The sequence below is a fragment of the Chlorocebus sabaeus genome, chromosome 1 (assembly GCF_047675955.1).
Source record: "Chlorocebus sabaeus isolate Y175 chromosome 1, mChlSab1.0.hap1, whole genome shotgun sequence".
Taxonomy (NCBI): domain Eukaryota; kingdom Metazoa; phylum Chordata; class Mammalia; order Primates; family Cercopithecidae; genus Chlorocebus; species Chlorocebus sabaeus.
This window is the reverse complement of record NC_132904.1, coordinates 71,783,217-71,801,592: the sequence shown is the minus strand read 5'-3', so window position 1 is coordinate 71,801,592 and position 18,376 is coordinate 71,783,217. Positions and strand designations below refer to the sequence as shown.

General features: G+C 50.5%; 1 protein-coding gene across 4 annotated transcripts in view; it reads left to right on the top strand.

Annotated features, from left to right (window-relative positions):
• Positions 1–18,376, top strand: part of ARRB1 (arrestin beta 1) — a 90,985-nt gene that overhangs the window by 56,261 nt on the left and 16,348 nt on the right. For all 4 annotated transcript variants that reach the window (XM_008020163.3, XM_008020165.3, XM_008020164.3 and 1 more), the window contains exons 2-6: positions 9,173–9,203; positions 12,121–12,181; positions 15,694–15,738; positions 16,520–16,716; positions 17,955–18,014. In XM_008020163.3, the coding sequence (XP_008018354.1) occupies positions 9,173–9,203; positions 12,121–12,181; positions 15,694–15,738; positions 16,520–16,716; positions 17,955–18,014 (394 nt within the window). The remainder of the gene's footprint in view (positions 1–9,172; positions 9,204–12,120; positions 12,182–15,693; positions 15,739–16,519; positions 16,717–17,954; positions 18,015–18,376) is intronic.

The following is an 18,376-nucleotide window of genomic DNA, read 5'->3' as shown; positions in this document are numbered from 1 at the left end:
ATCCCATTTTATGGCTATATAATATTCCATTGTATGTATAGACTGAATTTTAAAAAGATACATGTATTCATTGATAGATTTTTTTCCCCCACTCTTTTTGGCTATTTTGAGTAATGCTGCTACAAACATTTATGCACAAGTTTTTGTGTGTGGACAGTTTCAGTTCCTTTGGGTGTATACCCAGGAGGGGACTTACTGGGTCATATGTTAACTCTTGGTTTAACTTTTAAACAAACTGCCAAACTGTTTTTCAAAGTGACGGCCCCACTTTCCAATCCCACCAGTGATGTATGAAGGTTCCAGTTTCTCCACATTCCTGTCCACACTTACTATCCTTCCTTTTGAGTACAGCCTTCTTAATGGGTGTGAAGTGTATCATTGCAGTTTTGACTGATGACTGATGATGCTGGACATCTTTTCATGTGCTTATTGGCCACGTGAATATCTTCTTTGGAGAAATGCCTATTCAAACAAATCCATTGACCATTTAAAAATGGGTGATTCGCCTGTTTGTTGTTGAGTTGTAATCGTTCTTAATATATCCTGGCTATTAGGACCTGATCAGATAAATGATTTGAAAATATTTGCTCCATTCTGTGGGTTGTCTACTCCCTTCCTTCCTTCCTTCCTTCCTTCCTTCCTTCCTTCCTTCCTTCCTTCCTTCCTTTCTTTTTTTAATTATACTTTAAGTTCTAGGGTACATGGGCACGTGCAGGTTTGTTACATATGTATACATGTGCCATGTTTGTTTGCTGCACCCATTAACTCATCATTTACATTAGGTATTTCTCTTAATGCTATCCTTCCCCCCGCCCTCCACTCCCCGATATTCTCTTTCTTGACAGTGACTTTTGAAGCACAAAAGTTTTAAAATTTTGTCTATTTTTTCTTCAGTTGATTGTGCTTTTGGTGTCATATCTGAGAAACCATTGCCTAACTTCATAACCAAGGTCATGAAGACTTTACTTATGTTTTCTGCTAAGAGTTTTATAGCTGCAGCTTTTACATTTAGGTCTCTGGTCCATTTACTTTTTTTTTTTTTTTTTTTGAGACAAAGTCTTGCTCTCTTACCCAGGCTGGAGTGCAGTGGCACAATCTCGGCTCACTGCAACCTCCACCTCCTGGGTTCCAGTGATTCTCCTGCCTCAGCCTCCCAAGTAGCTGGGATTACAGGCGCCCGCCACCACACCTGGCTAATTTTTGTATTTTTAGTAAAGACAGGGTTTCACCATGTTGACCAGGCTGGTCTTGAACTCCTGACCTCAGGTGATCTGCCCGCCTTAGCCTCCCAAAAGTGCTGGGATTATAGGTGTGAGATACAGTGCCCAGCCCCATTTGAGTTAATTTTTGTACATGATGTGAGGTCGGGATCTAACTTTGTTTTTCTGTGTGCGACTATCCAGTTGTCCTAGCACCATTTGTTGAAAAAAATGTTCTTTCCCCATTGACTTGCCTTGGCTCCTTTGTAAAAAAAATCAATTGACCATAAATATATGGGTTCATTTCTAGACTCTCAATTATATCCCATTGATCTACATGTCTTTTTTTTTTTTTTAAGATGGAGTCTCACTCTGTCACCCAGGCTGGAGTGCAGTGGCGCCATCTCGGCTCACTACAAGCTCCACCTCCCGGGTTCACGCCATTCTCCTGCCTCAGCCTCCCGAGTAGCTGGGACTACAGGCGCCCGCCACCATGCCCGGCTAAGTTTTTGTATTTTAGTAGAGACGGGGTTTCACTGTGTTAGCTAGGATGGTCTCGATCTCCTGCCTTTGTGATCCACCCGCCTCGGCCTCCTAAAGTGCTGGGATTACAGGCGTGAGCCACCGCACCCGGCCCTATATGTCTGTTTTTATGCCAGCACAATATAGTCTTGATTACTGTAGCTTTGTAGTAAGTTTTGAAAGTGGGAAGTGTGAGTCTTCTAACTTGGTTCTATTATTATTATTATTTTTAAGATAGTTTGGCTATTCTGGCTCCCTGGCATTTCCTTATGAATTTTAGGATCAGCTTGTCAATTTCTGCAAAAAAGCTAGCTAGGATTTGATAAAGATTATATTGAATCAGTTAGGGGAGTGTAGGCATCTTAACAACGTTAAGTCTTCTCATTTTTTTGTTTTGGGTATTTATTGAGTGTAAAGTTGAGCTCATGCCAAACGTACTGTTCTGATTCCTGACTTACTCTGCTTACTATTCTATGATAGGCATTTCCTTGTGTTATGAAAGATGGAAACCTAATTTCAGTGCTGTATAATATTCCATTGTTGGCTGGGCACAGTGGCTCATGCCTGTAATCCCAGTATTCTGGGAGGCCGAGGCAGGCGGATTGTCTGAGCTTAGAAGTTCGAGACCACCTTGGACAATATGGTGAAACCCTATCTCTACTAAAATACAAAAAATTAGCTGGGCATGGTGGCGCACGCCAGTAATCCCAGCTACTTGGGAGGCTGAGGCAGGAGAATTGCTTGAGCCCGGGAGGTGGAGGTTGCAGCAAGCCGCGATGGCGCCACTGTATTCCAGCCTGGGTGACAGAGTGAGACCCATCTCAAAAAGTAAAGGAAAAAAATATTCCTTGTTTAGCTGTATCATGTAGAATTATAAACTCTTGTTTTGGTGTAATCAGTGTTGGAAGGTGCTTCGTTTGGGTCCTTTGTCGTGTAGCCCTCTCCCTGACAGGCACAAAGGGACACTGGGAGGACTGATGGCTCCCCGAAGAGCAGTGAAATATTAGTGTCAAAGTTGATCCACAGGTACCCTGTGCTGCAGGTGGGGAATGGGACTCACTGGAGAAGCTGACATTCTGGTTCATGGAGAGTTGACTTACCCGTCTTCCTGGCAGCATCACCTTGATGGAATGGAATCAGAAGACGGCATCCAGCAGTCTGCACGGACACTGATAGGGCATGTTTGGTTTAGGGATGTTTTTCTAGAACAGTGGATCTGAAACATTTTTAAATTTGCATCGTGAAATTCGTTTTATGTTGTAATTCAGAACACACACATTCACCTGAAACAAACATTTTGCTAAATAATACTCTTTTATTTATTTATTTATTTATTTATTTATTTATTTATTTATTTTTGAGACAGAGCCTTACTCTGTCGCCCAGGCTGGAGTGCAGTGGCGCGATCTCAGCTTACTGCAACCTCTGCCTCCCAGGTTCAAGTGATTCTCATGCCTCAGCCTCCTGAGTAGCTGGGATTACAGGCATGTGCCACCACACCTGGCTAATTTTTTGTATTGTTAGTAGAGACAAGGTTTCACTATGTTCACCAGGCTGGTCTCGAACTCCTGGCCTCAAGTGATCTGCCCACCTTGGCCTCCCAAAGTGTTGGGATTATAGGCTTGAGCCACTGTGCCCAGCCAATACTCACTTTTTGTATCAGCCAGGAGAAGCCAGACTGCAGCAGTAAGAACCCCCAAATCTTAGTGGCTCAAGAGCTTTCATTCTCCTTTATGCTACACATCTGTCATGTAGTGGGGCAGCCCTGGGATTTAGGTTGATGGAGGCTTTCTCATGCAGATCATTGCTGGTTTCAGTGGCAAAGGAAAGACAGCATGGCAGGCAAAAGAATGCTCTTCCCAAAGATGTCTATGTCATAATCCTTGGAACCTGTGAATATGATATGTCACATGGCAGAGGGTAATGAAGGTTGCAGATGGAATTAAGGTTGCTAATTAACCGACCTTAAAATAGGGAGATTGTTCTGGATTATCCAGATGGGTTCAACGTAATCCCAGGGGTCTTTATAAATGGAAGAGAGAGGCAGAAGAGAAGGTCAGAGTGAGGCAATGTGATAAGAACTCGACCTGCTCTTGCTGGCTTTGAAGATAAGGCAGGGGCCATGAGCCAAGGAATGTGGGCAGCCCCTAGAAGCTGGGAAGGTCAGGGAAACAGATTTATCCCTTGAGCCTCCAGAAATGAATGCAGCCCTGCGGGTACCTTGAATTTAGTCCAGTGAGGCCCATTTAGTGTTTCTGAACTACCAAACTATAATATGTTGTGTGTGTGTGTTTGTGTGTGGGTTTTTTTTTTTTTTTGAGACAGGGTTTCATTCTGTCGCCCAGGCTCAAGTGCAATGGCACAATCTTGACTCACTGCAGCCTCCGCCTCCTAGGTTCAAGTGATCCTCCCATCTCAGTCTTTGAGTAGCTGGTACTATAGGCACACGCCACTACGCCTGGCTAATTTTTGTATTTTTGTAGAGACGGAGTTTCACCATGTTGCCCACACTGGTCTTGAACTCCTGAACTCAAGTGATCCTCCCACCTCGGCCTCCCAAAGTGCTGGGATTACAGACGTGAGCCACCACACCTGACCTGTTTGTGTTGGTTTAGGCCACTAAGTGTGTGGTAATTTGTTACAGCAGCCATAGAAAACGAATACAGAGGGCATGGGGAATGAAGCACCAGCACTTAAATCTGCCTGGCACTGACATCTGGCACTTCTACTCATATTTCATTGGCCAGAGCAAGCCACATGGACATGCCTAATTTCATAGTACCACAGAAATCTGATACTCACATACCCCCAGGCTTAGAGGGAAACTGAATTTTGGTGAATATAATAATGTCTATTATACCTTGCTACCTGCAGTGCATGCTTATATTTTCTATTCCATTCCATTTCATTAAAAAAAAAAAACTCTTAAGTCGGTTATTTATTTATTTATTTATTTATTTATTTTTGAGACGGAGTCTTGCTCTGTTGCCTAGGCTGGAGTGCAGTGGCACCATCTCAGCTCACTGCAACCTCTGCCTCCCTGGTTCAAGCAATTCTTCTGCCTCAGCCTCCCGAGTAGCTGGGACTACAGACGCATGACACCATGCCTGGCTAATTTTTGTATTTTTAGTAGAGACGGAGTGTCACTATGTTGACCAGGCTGGTCTTGAACTCCTGACCTCAAGTGATCCTCCCACCTCCACCTCCCAAAGTGCTGGGATTACAGGCATGAGCCACCATGCCCAGCCATAAGTTGGTTTTATTATCAACTAGTATGTTGTGATCCCCTGTTCGGAAAACATTACAGACCCTCTTCTGCCCAGGCCTCCTGGACCATATGACACACCTATATATAGCTGATTGGCCCAGGTGTGGAACACATGACCAATGCTGACCAATCAGATTCCTCTCCTGGGAATTTGGAAGTGGGCCATTCAACCAGTTAGCGGTGGGAAGCTGAGTGAGAAGCAGAGTGGAAACAGTGTCAGAGTGGGAGTCACATCCAAGCCAAAAGGATGGAGGAGGAGAAAAGCCTTGAGTAAGTAGAGACAGCTGGTCCACAGAGGCAATGGGGCAGCCGCCCAGAAAGCAGTGCAACTGGGGGAACATGCAGCCCCAGGAGGAGAGGTGCAGAGAGAGTGAGACTGCCTGAGATTCAGATGGCTTCCCAGGTCCTGCGCTAGCCACCATGCATCCTGCCTACATCCCATGAGAGTTTTGCCTTCTTATAACATGCCCTCCCCTTTTCTTGAGCTACCCTGGGTGGTGGGGTCGGGTGCGGTGGGGGCTGGTTGTGTTCCTCGTCTCCACTGAGGCTTAATCAGCTGGAACACTGCCCGTATGTCTCTTATAGGCACCCAGCTCTGTGAATCAGGCCGTGGGGCATAGATGGGGCTGGGGGCGAGACAGACCCTGCCTCTGGCATCCTGGAAATTTAGCTTTGACCAGTCTTGGACGTGTGTGCATGCTCTTCAAAGTTGACAGACAGAGCCATCTGTGTGACACTGCATAGATGGAGGTCCCAGGAAACGAAAAATCCTCACAGGGGCCTCTTTTCTGATAGTGTTAGGGTCAGGAAGTCAGAGGAGTTTTATCACAGAGGGCTTGACAGTGTCACGGAGTGGAAAGGACATGGGCTCTGGAGACAGGCAGACCATGCTTCACCTTGGTGAGCCTCAATTTCCTCATCTCTGAAATGAGATTGTAAGGATCAGCAGTATTCTAGGAAAAATACCTAAAGTCACGTCTAGAGCATGGCATGCTCTTGGGGAATGTGGTGGCTGCTGCTGTCATTTGGGGAAGCCATCAGAGTCCTGCTTCCTGAAGGAGTGGTCCTGGTGCTGACGAGGTTAGCAGCAGGTCATTCCCCACTGCTGGCCACACTTCCTACCATGGTCACACTCACTCTGCCCCTTGCCCTTCTCCTCTCTCCTCTCCTCATTTTCCCTCTTTATTGTTATTCCCAGTGTTGTTGAAAACACCCGGTTTAGGAAAACAGCCGGGTTAGATATGAAGCACCCAGCTTCTGGAGGCAGGCAGACAGAATTGGGTCTGAATCCTGACTGAGCCCCTGGCTTGCTGTGTGTTCTTGCGGAAATTACTGCATCTCTCTGAGCCTTGAGCTAATTACCTGTAAAATGAGGATGATAATCCCCATTTCACAGAGCTATTATGAGAAATAATTAGCCACTCAACAAAGTTCTGTCTTCCCTCCCTCCCTTCGTGAAGTTGCCCCTTCCGGCCTGACCAGGGTGTCTCGCTCCTTCCAACAGTCCCTGGAATGGTCTTCCCTGACTCAGTTGTTAGTGACCTCAGGCACTGTGGCCTCTCTTTCCCTCAGACCATGGACTCCCAGGGCTTCTGGAAGCAGGTAGAGTCCCTTGTGGCCGGTGCCACTTCTCTGGTCTTCTCTGCAGGTCCAGCCCCACCTTGGGAGCTGCTGCTTCAAACCGTGTGATCTGTATTTTTCCTCACTTTAGCAATTATCACACTCCAGCTGACTGTGGCATCTTCACACTCTGAACACTAATAAATATTTATGAGAAGGAAGCTGGATGCGGTGACTCACGCCTGTAATCCCAGCATTTTGGGAGGCTGGAAGGGGCAGATCACTTGAGGTCAGGAGTTTGAGACCAGCCTGACCAACATGGTGAAACCCCGTCTCTATTAAAAACACAAAAATTAGCCTGGCCTGGTGGTGCACGCCTGTAATCCTAGCTACAAGGGAGGCTGAGGCACGAGAATCACTTGAACCAGGGGGATGGAGGTTGCAGTAAGCTGAGATCACGCCACTGCACTCTAGCCTGGGCAACAGAGCGAGACTCCATCTCAAAAAAATAAGAATGAATAAATAAATAAATACATATTTATGAGGAGGAGAAAAGCCCAGTCTCCCAGGGGAGGTGGGGTGGGATGTGCCAGGCTTCTTAGCAAGCCATGCTCACACCCATCAGTGGTTCCTGCCAGCCCAGAAGTGAGAGGTGGGGGTGGGCAGGGCCAGGGCTGTGAAGGCAGCGCAGAGCCACCACCCACTCGCCATCTCTTCCGGAAGGAGGCAGGAGTGGCTGTCCCTGTGCCTTGGCGGGCCTCACTGTCCTGCCCACCCTGTTGCCTGCTGGGCCCTGTGCTCCTGGGGGAGGACTGGGTGGCAGGAAGCCCTTTCAGCCTCATGTGTGCCTACCCTACCCCTCTGTCCATGGCTGTTTTAGGCTCTCTTATTTCATCTTTTATTTTCACCCGTCCAGGGTCTGTGTCCCTATCCTCCTCTCTCTTCCCCAACCCCCTCTCTTATCTCAGGGTCTCTGTCTCTATCTTTCAATTTTCTTCTCTCCCTCCCAACAATTACTTTGAGAGATCCTGGAGCTAGCTGTTGGTGGCTAGGGAAGGGGGTCTCAGGCTCCAAGACCCAGCTTGTGGGAGAGGGCAGGAGGAGATATGGAAGGCAAATGAGTTCCACTTTTTGGGAGTCATGGACTACATCTGGACCTGATTCCTTGTCCAGCACTGCTGGGTTACCATGGCTTATTCTCTGCCTTTCCTGGGCTTCAGTTTCTGTTAAGTAATGTGGTTGATTCCTTCACTCATTCATTCCTTCACCTGTTCAACTGTTTATTGAGTGTTTGCTACCTGCCATTCATCATTTTTTGTTTGTTTGTTTTTGTTTTGAGACTGAGTCTTATTCTGTTGCCCAGGCTGGAGTGCAGTGGCACGATCTTGGCTCACTGCAACCTCTGTCTTCTGGGTTCAAGCAATTCTCCTACCTCAGCCTCCCAAGTAGCTGGGATTACAGGTGCCCGCTACCACCTCAGCTTATTTTTGCATTTTTAATAGAGACGGGTTTTCACCATGTTAGTCAGGCTGGTCTTGAACTCCTGACTTCCTCAGCCTCCCAAAATGCTGGGATTATAGGCATGAGCTACTGTGCCTAGACCCATCATTTATTAAACAATGATTGCAGTGCCATTCTGGGTGCTTGGGATAGATGCATCTGTGGATAAGAGAAACAAAGATCCTTGCCCTCGTGGAGTGACATGTTAGCAGAGTAGACACATAATAAACGAGTAAAATATGTATACGTTCGAAACTGTTAAGTGTTGGCTGGGCGCAGTGGCTCACACCTGTAATCTCAGCACTTTGGGAAGTCGAGGTGGGCAGATCGCTTGAGTCCGGGAGTTCAAGACCAGCCTGAGCAATATGGTGAAATCCCATCTCTACCAAAAAACAAAACAAAACAAGAAAACAAAAAATAAAAATTAGCCTGGGGTGGTGGCATGTGCCTGTGGTCCCAGTGACTTGAGAGGCTGAGCAGGGAAGAGCATTTGAGCCTGGAAGGCAGAGGTTGAAGCAGTAAGCAGAAATCACACCACTGTACTCCAGCCTGGGTGACAGAGTGAAACCCTGTCTCAAAACAGAAAGTGATGAGTGCTATGGAAGAAGAAGTGGAGCAAGAGAGGGACTTCAGGCCCGGGGACACAGTGGGGTTGAGCATGCAGATGTCTCAGGGAGAGCCTCTGAACTGTCCCTGAGGTGGAAATCGCCCTGGTGTGCTCAAGGACCAGCCAGGGGCAGATGTGGCTGGAGATGGGTGAGGGAGAGTAGTAGTAGGTGACACCAGGAGGTGAGAGTAGATCACACAGACCTTACAACATGCCAGGCTTTTCCTCGCTTGAGCTTAGAAAATTTGCACTTGGAGACTCCCGCAGCCTGCCCTACAAAGACCTGACTGCAAGAGGGCTGTTGTGTAGCCCAGGAGAGCTCTAATGGCTATGGTGGAGGCTTACCAGTGGAGATGGTAAGAGCAGATTACATGGACACTGTTCGGATCTCAAGCTTGCATGGTGCCTGTCAGTCACTCCAGCCCTGGTCCCCGGTCCTGCCTCAAGGTGGCCCATAGGAACTTGCTCCTGGGCAGGATTTGTGAACCCTGGCCTGACCTCTCTTTCTCTCCACAGAGTGTTCAAGAAGGCCAGTCCGAATGGAAAGGTGAGTCTGTAGCAGCTGCGCCCAGCAACTCCCTGACCTCACACTCTGGTCATTTTCTCTTGGGAAGCAGAGGAAATGGCATGTCCCCTGAAGTGCACACCTGTGTGGGAGGGGGCAGGTGCTGCTCCCCGTCTTAGGGGTGACACAGCTCTGTCTTTTGGAGCTGTCAGTTGAAGGGGGAAGGACACACTCAGGAAACTTTCTGAGTGGGGAAGCACAGCTCCCCGAGCTCTGGTGTGGAGAGAGATGGCCTGTCATAGAGAGACTTCAGTAAGTGTGTGACAGTGGAGGACAAGCCCATCAGTAAGCGCCGAGGGCCCTGGGGGAGTGAGTCCCCTGCTGTGAGAGGACCCTTAGCCAGGGCAGCTCCCAGGGTCTGGCTCTCTTGCTTTCTCCCTGCAGGCCCAGACGCCATCCTGTTTCCCCCTCAGTTCAGCAGGCAGACATTATTGACACCATTCCACACCAGGTCTGGGCTGAGCCGGTGGGGACAGGGGCAGGGTGTACTGAGATGAATGAGGCACAGCCTGTGCCTCTCACAGCCAGATGGCAGAGGCAGACACCGAAATCCATCATTTCAGCATGAAGTGGCAGGTGGGAGATACGGGGCCATCGGGGCTGCAGGACCCAGCCTGGTGGGCAGTGGCAGCTTCTAGGAGGGATGCATTTCCAGCAAGACAAGGTGAAAACGGTGTTGTAGGCAGGACACAAAAGCATAGGGACTGTGGGAATCTTAAGCAGCTGAGTTCAGAGTGCCAAGAGGGAGGCTGAGGCTGAGAGGCTGCAGGGCTGGTCACGGGAACCCTGTGGCTTGGCTTACGAGCTGGCCTGGGTTGGCAAATAGCACCACATGTGCTTCCACATCTCTCTTCTGTGCCCACAGCAGATAACATCAGTCGCCATTGCCCTTTCCTGCTGCACCAGGGTTTCATCTTAGATTCCTTCTTAGCCCAGAGTCCCAGACAGCTCCCTGCCCCCTCTCCCCGCTGGTAGATCTGAGTTGGCACTTGGAATGAAACCCATTTGTCATCCTTATTTTTGGACACTGAGGAACCATTAATGGGTTTCAGGCGGCAGTAGCATGGTTAGATTTGAATTTTAGGGCTGGGTGTGGTGGCTCACACCTATAATCCCAGCACTTTGAGAGGCCAAGGTGGGTGGATCACTTGAGGTCAGGAGTTTGAAACCCTGTCTCTACTAAAAATACAAAAATTAGCCAGGCGTGGTGGTGCATGCCTGTAGTTCCACCTATTTGGGAGACTGAGGTGTGAGGATCACTTGAACCCAGGAGGCAGAGGTTGCAGTGAGCTGAGATTGCACCACTGCACTCCAGCCTGGGCGACAGAGCGAGACTCCATCTCAAAAAAAAAAAAAAAAAAAAAGATTTGCATTTTAGGATGTCTAGTCTAGCTAAAGAGGAGAGCAGGCTCTCAGCGAGTGAGCAGCAAGGGGCTGGTGTGGTAGTCTAGGCAGGAGTGGCTGTGGGGATGGAAAGGGATGGACCTGAGAAATAATGATGGTGATTGAGTCATGAGGATTGAAGGGTTGTTGAGCAACAGACACATCAGGGTGACACTCTGGATCTGGTTTAGCCGCTGGAATTCTGTCTCGGAGTTTTTCCCTCCTGGCTGGCTACTGAGTGGGTCATGAGTCCCCAACCCCTCAGTGCTTCAGAAGGCAAGTCATCACACACAGAACTGCTAACTGTGTGAGGCGGTGCATTTGTTCATTAGCTGGAGGTCACCTTTCCACAATGTATATCTATTTTAAAACATTGTGTTGTGCATGATAAATAACATATACTTTTAAGTCAATTTAAAAAATTAATTAGGCTGGGCGCGGTGGCTCACGCCTGTAATCCTAGCACCTTGGGAGGCCGAGGCAGGCTGATCACCTGAGGTTAGGAGTTTGAGACCAGCCTGACGAACATAGTGAAACCCCGTCTGTACTAAAAATGCAAAAATTAGCCTCACGTGGTGGTGCACGCCTATAATCCCAGCTACTCAGGAGGCTGAGGCAGGAGAATCACCTGAACCCAGGAGGCTGAGGTTGCAGTGATCTGAGATCGCGCCATTGCACTCTAGGCCGGACAAGAAGAGCAAAATTCCATCTCGATAAAAAAAAATTGGCCGGGCGCGGTGGCTCAAGCCTGTAATCCCAGCACTTTGGGAGGCCGAGACGGGCGGATCACGAGGTCAGGAGATCGAGACCATCCTGGCTAACACGGTGAAACTCCATCTCAACTAAAAATACAAAAAACTAGCCGGGCGAGGTGGCGGGCGCCTGTAGTCCCAGCTACTCCGGAGGCTGAGGCAGGAGAATGGCGTAAACCCAGGAGGCGGAGCTTGCAGTGAGCTGAGATCCGGCCACTGCACTCCAGCCCGGGCTACAGAGCAAGACTCCATCTCAAAAAAAAAAAAAATTAATTAAGAGAAAGAAAACGAGTCCTCGTATCAGTGGATCCCTGCCTGGCTACATGGGAGGAGGAGCAACTGAAGAACACAGTGCGGCCCGCGTTCAGAGCCTCTGAGGGCTCCATGCTCCTCCCTGCCTGGGGGCTCTCACCCTCTGAGATGCCCGCACTCCCACTCACCCGGCTTCTCTGCCGCTGCTGCTCCACCGGAAGTGGTGCTTGGCATGAAGATCTCTCTGGGCCTCAGTGTCCTCATCTGTAAAACAGGAACAATAATGACTTCTTCACAGGGTTTTGGGAGGAAGAGGTGCTTTTAAGATTTTACAAGGGTTTGCGAATCTTGGTATTAGGGATAGGGTGAAGGCCCAAGTCCAGTTAGGATTTTGATAAGAGTTAGGTATGGGTCTGGAGTTTCAGAGGCTGCTCTTAGGGTTTCCTCCAGGGCAGGGTCCTGTGTCCTCCGGGCCTGCAGCTGCTAATGACCCCTATGCCTCTCCTCCCCAGCTCACCGTCTACCTGGGAAAGCGGGACTTTGTGGACCACATTGACCTCGTGGACCCTGTGGGTGAGTCCTTGGAGGGCGAGAGGAGGGCTGGGGGAACATGGGGCTGGCCAAGCCTCCCAGAAATAGCTCTCAGCTCTCCAGAGGGGCTTGGTGCCAAGAACGGGGGTGGATGGCTTCCTGCTTCAGACAGCAAGCATTTACTGACCAGCTACTTTCCCACTCAAGTGAGGACTGCAAGAAGAGACTGTGGGAAGGACTGAGGTGAGAATCAGGGAAGGCGTCCTGATGACGGTAAGAAGGGTGAGGGTGATGACGACAGACACCACCACTTACTATAAGGCGTGTCATGTAGCAGACAGTGGGGGTGGCTATGATGACTATCCCTGCTTTACAGACAAGGAGAATGAGGCACAGAGTGGCTCAGTGACTTACTCCAGGTCACAGAGCAAGTAGATAGAGGAGCCCGGTTCAAACCTGGCAGTCTGCAAAACTCTTTGTTCTGCTCTGCTTCCGTGTGATGGCAAAGGGTGGGAGAGAGAGGGAGAGTCCTTCTTAGAACTTGTGAAATGGGAGCTGTCCTCACGTACATGGCGGTCCTGCTAGAAGCTGGGCTGTGGCTGAAGGCATCTTCCAGGTTCTTATTCAAATTCAGGGTTTTGCAATCTCTGCATGCTTGACATTTTGGACTGGATAATTCTTTGTTGGTGTGGCCTGTCCTTTGTGTTATAGGCCGGATAGCCACATCCCTGGCCTCTACTCATTCAATGCCCAGAGTACCTCATGCTCCAGTTAGGACAACTAAAAATGTCTTTAGGCCGAGTGCGGTGGCTCATGCCTGTAACCCCAGCATTTTGGGAGGCTGAGGCAGGAGGATCACTTGATGTCAGGAGTTCAAGACCATCCTGGCTAACATGGTGAAACCCTGTCTCTACTAAAAATACAAAAATTAGCTGGGCGTGACGGTGGGCACCTGTAATTCTCCCACCCCAGCTACTCGGGAGGCTGGGATGGGAGAATCGCTTGAACCTGGGAGATGAAGGTTGTAGTGAGCTGAGATTGTGCCACTGCACACTAGCCTGGGAGACAGAGTGAGACTCCATTTCGGGGGGAAAAAAAAAAGTCTTTATTCGTTGCCAAAGTGTCTCATCTGGGGGCAGAATCACCCTGATTAAGAATGACTGCTCTCATTGGAAGAGCCTTGGTCTCAGGGTCTCTTCTCATGCCTGTTTGTGAGAGGGAAGCCTAGAATTACTCCTATTTTATAAATGGGCACAGTGAGGTCCAAAGAGGTTCAATGATTTTTGAAAGATGAGCAAGCCAGCTGGGCATGGTGGCTCACGCCTGTAATCCCAGCACTTTGGAAGGCAGATCACCCGAGGTCAGGAGTTTGAGACCAGCTTGGCCCACAGGGTGAAATCCCATCTCTACTAAAAAAAAAAAAAAAAAAAAAAAAAATAGCAGAGCATGGTGGCGCACAACTGTAGTCCCTGCTACTGGGGTGGCTGAGGCATGAGAATCCTTTGAACCCGGGAGGCAGAGTTGCAGTGAGCCGAGATCATGCCACCGCACTCCAGCCTGGGTGACAGAGCAAGACTCTGTCTTAAAAAAAAAGACGAGCAAATCAAAGTGAGGCCTAGTGTGGCCTCTCCCATCAGTGTCCCTGCGGGCTGTCCTGGTGCCAGGGCAGGAGTGATCTGTGTGGTCCCTGAGCCAAGGGAGCGAGCCTGGCTGCGGACTTCAGCTCACCAGGAGGAAGACCTGGGGACACCGGGCTCCAGGGGCCAGGGGACAGTCAGTAGAGCCCTTCATGGCCTGGAGCAAACACCCCCACTTCTCCCCTCCAACCCTGCCTAGGATGCTGTTTGGTGTCTTCTGAAGCTCAGTGTCCCTCTGCCATTGGCATCTTCTCCCTGAGCTGGCCCCTCAGAGGCTGGGAGCAGGCATCCCGGTGCTCACCTGTGGCTGCTTCATGTTGTCATTTCTAGTGGCCCTCTGAGGCCAGGGTTATCTGTACCCATTGGCCTACTAAGGACAGCAGCAGAGGCAGCCCAGAGACTGGGAGAGGACAGGGTTAGGAATCTAGCCCCCAACACACGCAGGCACCCTGAGAGCTGTTCAGCAGGTGTTCACAGAGCACCCCCTCTGTACCAGGCCCCTTGTGAGCCCTGGGATCCCCGAGCACTCTGGGGCACTGTGCAGAGCTGCTCAGGGACTTACTGTGAGAGATTCTTCTCCCATAGTGACCCTGCCATTTGGCTTGATCTGATCATACCCTCCCTGTGCTTACCGGTTCCCCACCAAACCTGCACGCAAGTCTGAGCCCACTGGCCTCACCAACGGGACATTGATGATCCATCCTGGCCCTCCTCTTCCACTGGCAATGGAATGACAATGGGTTAGAGGGTAGGGGGAGAGAGAGGAAAGAAAGGTTTGGTCAGAGATAGACAGGGGATGTCAGCCAAGGGGGTGACCCTGAACCAGTGTTTCTGGCCTCCTGAGGTGCTGAGCAGAGATGTCCTTTGTGTTCAGCTGGACTCTGCTCCCGAGGGCCAGGGCACTGAGGCACCTTCCACAACCTGCAGAGTGCTCTCGAGTGCTCGGCACTGTCTAAGTGCTGTACACATGTGCACATTCATGCGTACACCCATTCAGTCCTCACGGGAGACCCATGAGGGAGGCACTGCAGATCACAACCCCTGATTCACATGTGGCAAGCCCAAGAAGCTCTGAAAACCTAGCATTGCTTCCACGTTTAATGCAGAATTCATTTATTGGTAAACCTGACCCCAGCTGATGTGAGGCTATATTTAGCCTCTTGGTGAGAATATTTGTGTTTTCCTACGGAGGTATCAATGGCTTTAGTAATAGGGTGCAGATCTTGCAGAGGTCATTACAGAATATATGGAACGTGTACCATTTTGCCTATTTTATTTTATTTTGAGACTTTTATTTTGAGTCTCGCTGTGTTGCCCAGGCTGGAGTGCAGTGGCATGAGCTCAGCTCACTGCAGCCTCCGCCTCCCAGGTTCAAGTGATTCTCTTGCTTCAGTCTCCCAAGTAGCTGGGACTACAGGTGTCCACCACCATGCCCGGCTAATTTTTGTATTTATAGTAGAGATGAGGTTTCACCATATTGGCCAGGCTGGTCTTGAACTCTTAGCCTCAAGTGATCCACCTGCCTCAGCCTCCCAAAGTGTTGGGATTATAGGCATAAGCCCCCATGCCCGACCCATTTTGCCTTACTATGCTTCACAATTTCTAAATTCCAAAGTACACCTGGTTCTAGGAGTTTTGGACCTGTGTTACTATTCTTACTAACAGATGAAGAAACAGAAATGTTAACTAACCTGCTTAAAGTCACCAGCTGGGTCTGTTAGGCTGGCCTGGGATAGGGGAAAGGTAGAGCATGGTGGAGGTGGGCAGTGCCACCCTCTAGGTGCCGGCCTTTCCATTTTTCTCAGGATGATTTTAGATGGACATATGGTTGAATCTGGGCTTGGGCTGGTGTTTGGGGGCGCAGAGGTTTGGGAGGCCAGGTTGGGAGAGGCTGCTCACTCTCTGTCCTTTCCCCAGATGGTGTGGTCCTGGTGGATCCTGAGTATCTCAAAGAGAGGAGAGGTAGGCTGTGGCCCCCATCCCCAGCCTGTCAAGGGCCTCCTCTTCCCCCTGGACCTCTAGCATAGGATCTCCCTGTCCGTCCCCACTGGTTCCCCTGAAAGCCTCAACAAATACCCCCACAGATGCCCTTGCCTCCTCCAGCCTGGGACGGCCCTGCCCCAAGCCTACTTTGGGAGAAGGTTTCCCTATGCCCTGAGCACTTTCACATCAATATGTCATGACTATGGCAAGGCTGGGGATGCCAGCAGGGCAGGATTAGGGTCTTCTTTAACAGAACAGAACGTTGATACCGGGGCAGTATCAATGTGCACCAATGTGCAGGAAGACAATGTGCACCAATGTGCACCAATGGGCGACTGAGCTGTGACAAGACCCTTGCCTTCCAGATACCACCCAGCACTTGCTCTGCCCCTACAACTCCCTGCTCCTTCCCCAGTCCCCCTACCCCCACCCCAGGCCTGCCAGACTACTCCAGCGCCCGCCAAGCCTGTCAGACCGTTTCCATACCCCTCCACACATGCCCTGGGGAGAGGTGGGAGGGGGAAGAAGGACAGGGCTTGCCCAGCAGGCAGCCCCCTCCTCCTCCCAGGGGCCAGGCCATGGCATCCTTCCAGGTACTCAATACCAGCCCCTCCTGGTGGAGACAGTACAGCCATCCCCAGAGAGCTTGGGACAGGCCTGGGGCCTCCAGCGGGGCCTGTCCCAGGGCTGCTGTTGGCACTCTGGGGGGCTCACCTGCTGCTCTCCCAGGCCCCTCCTCAGTGCTCCCTGCTCCCCACAGTCTATGTGACGCTGACCTGCGCCTTCCGCTATGGCCGGGAGGACCTGGATGTCCTGGGCCTGACCTTTCGCAAGGACTTGTTTGTGGCCAACGTGCAGTCCTTCCCACCAGCCCCCGAGGACAAGAAGCCCCTGACGCGGCTGCAGGAGCGCCTCATCAAGAAGTTGGGCGAGCACGCCTACCCTTTCACCTTTGAGGTCAGGAACTGCCACCCCTGGAGCCCCATTCCAGAAATACCACCTCTAGGAAGCCCTCTGGGGTGGGCATAAGGGGTCGGTGTGGGTCAGCTGCTCCCTGCCACCCAGTTTCCCAGTGTATGCTGGGACCTGGGGCACTGACACCTATGTTACCTGGTAAGTGTCTCTTCTCTAGCCCCTGCTGGCGTTTGTCACCTGTACCTTTGGGCCACTCAGACCGAGGCCAGGTCATTGGTGGGAAAAAGGGGGCGCCAAGGGGCTTCAGAGAAAGCAGGAGCCCTTTGTGGCCTGTGAGTCACTGCAAGGTGTCTCCCGCTCAGATCAGCTCCCCACTTGCCTGGTTTAACGCAGCTCGCAAGAGAGGGATGGCAAGTAGGTGATCTGTCTGCTCCACCACCTTTCAAATCAGAGACTAAGATGCTGGATTTCAAAATCTCAAGTTTCTTAGGCTCTCTGATTCTGAGATTCAGTGTGGTCCCTCCCTTTCTGGGAGACTTAGAGAGTGGAGAGGGTTATGGAGTCACCTCCACATAGACATGTTAGCTCCCTACGGCTGCTGAAACAAATTGCCACAAACTTGGCAGCAATTAAAACAACACAGATGTATGAGCCTACAGCTCTGGAGGTCAGAAGTCCCAAAACAGGTCTCAGTGTGCTACAGTGGAGGCATGGCAGGGCTGGCTCCTCTGGAGGCCCTCAGGGAGCGTCTACCTTTTCTAGTTTCGCTTTCCTTGGATCCTGGTGCCTTCCTCCATTGTCAAAGCCAGCAGTGGCTGTTGAGTCTTTTGCACATCCCATCACTCTGGCTCGTACATTTCTGCCTCCTGCTTCCACTTCTAAGGACTCTTACAATGATATCGGGCCCACCAAAATCATCCAGGATACTGTCCCCATCTCAAGACCTTAATTGGATCTGCAAAGTCACTTTTGTCGTTAAGGTCCCAGGTTTGGGGGATCAGGGTGTGGACATCTTTGGGGGACCATTATTCTGCCAACTACAGTAGACATCATAGAAAGATCTATTTAAACCATTGCTGTGAGAACTGGGCTAGGCCGAACTCTTTAGATAAAGAAAACTCAGACACTTGCGGGGCATGGGTTGGCATGGTCTGATGGGGTAGACATGGCCTGTCCCCTGGGGCCCTTGGTCTGATAGGTGTATGGGCGTGTCTGGGCTGCAAGACATGAGACAGGACAGTGGTGGATGTGATAGATGGCTCGTTCTGTCTTCTTGACAGATCCCTCCAAACCTTCCATGCTCTGTGACACTGCAGCCAGGGCCCGAAGACACAGGGAAGGTAGGTTACCATCTCTCTGGCTCCAGGACTCTCAGGTCCCCAGGTCCCTGGCTTTCTCCCTGGGAGGTGCTGGACACACAGAACCACTCTCCCTGTTGAACAGTGTTAGGCTAAGCTAGTCCCACCTTGGACAACCAGTCTCTCTTTAGACAGGGCAGCAGGTATGGGGTCAGCCTCACTCTCCCATTCAGTGATGGGTCCAGAGGCCCTCCTGAGTGGCGTTGGTTGCAACAGGACCAGAGTGTTCTGAGGACCTACATCTGGCCTCACGTCACCCCTGGCAACCTTGAATCAAGGTGTGATCATCCCCATGTCACAGATGGGGAAACTGAGGCTTGGAGAGAAGTGACACCACTAGCTGC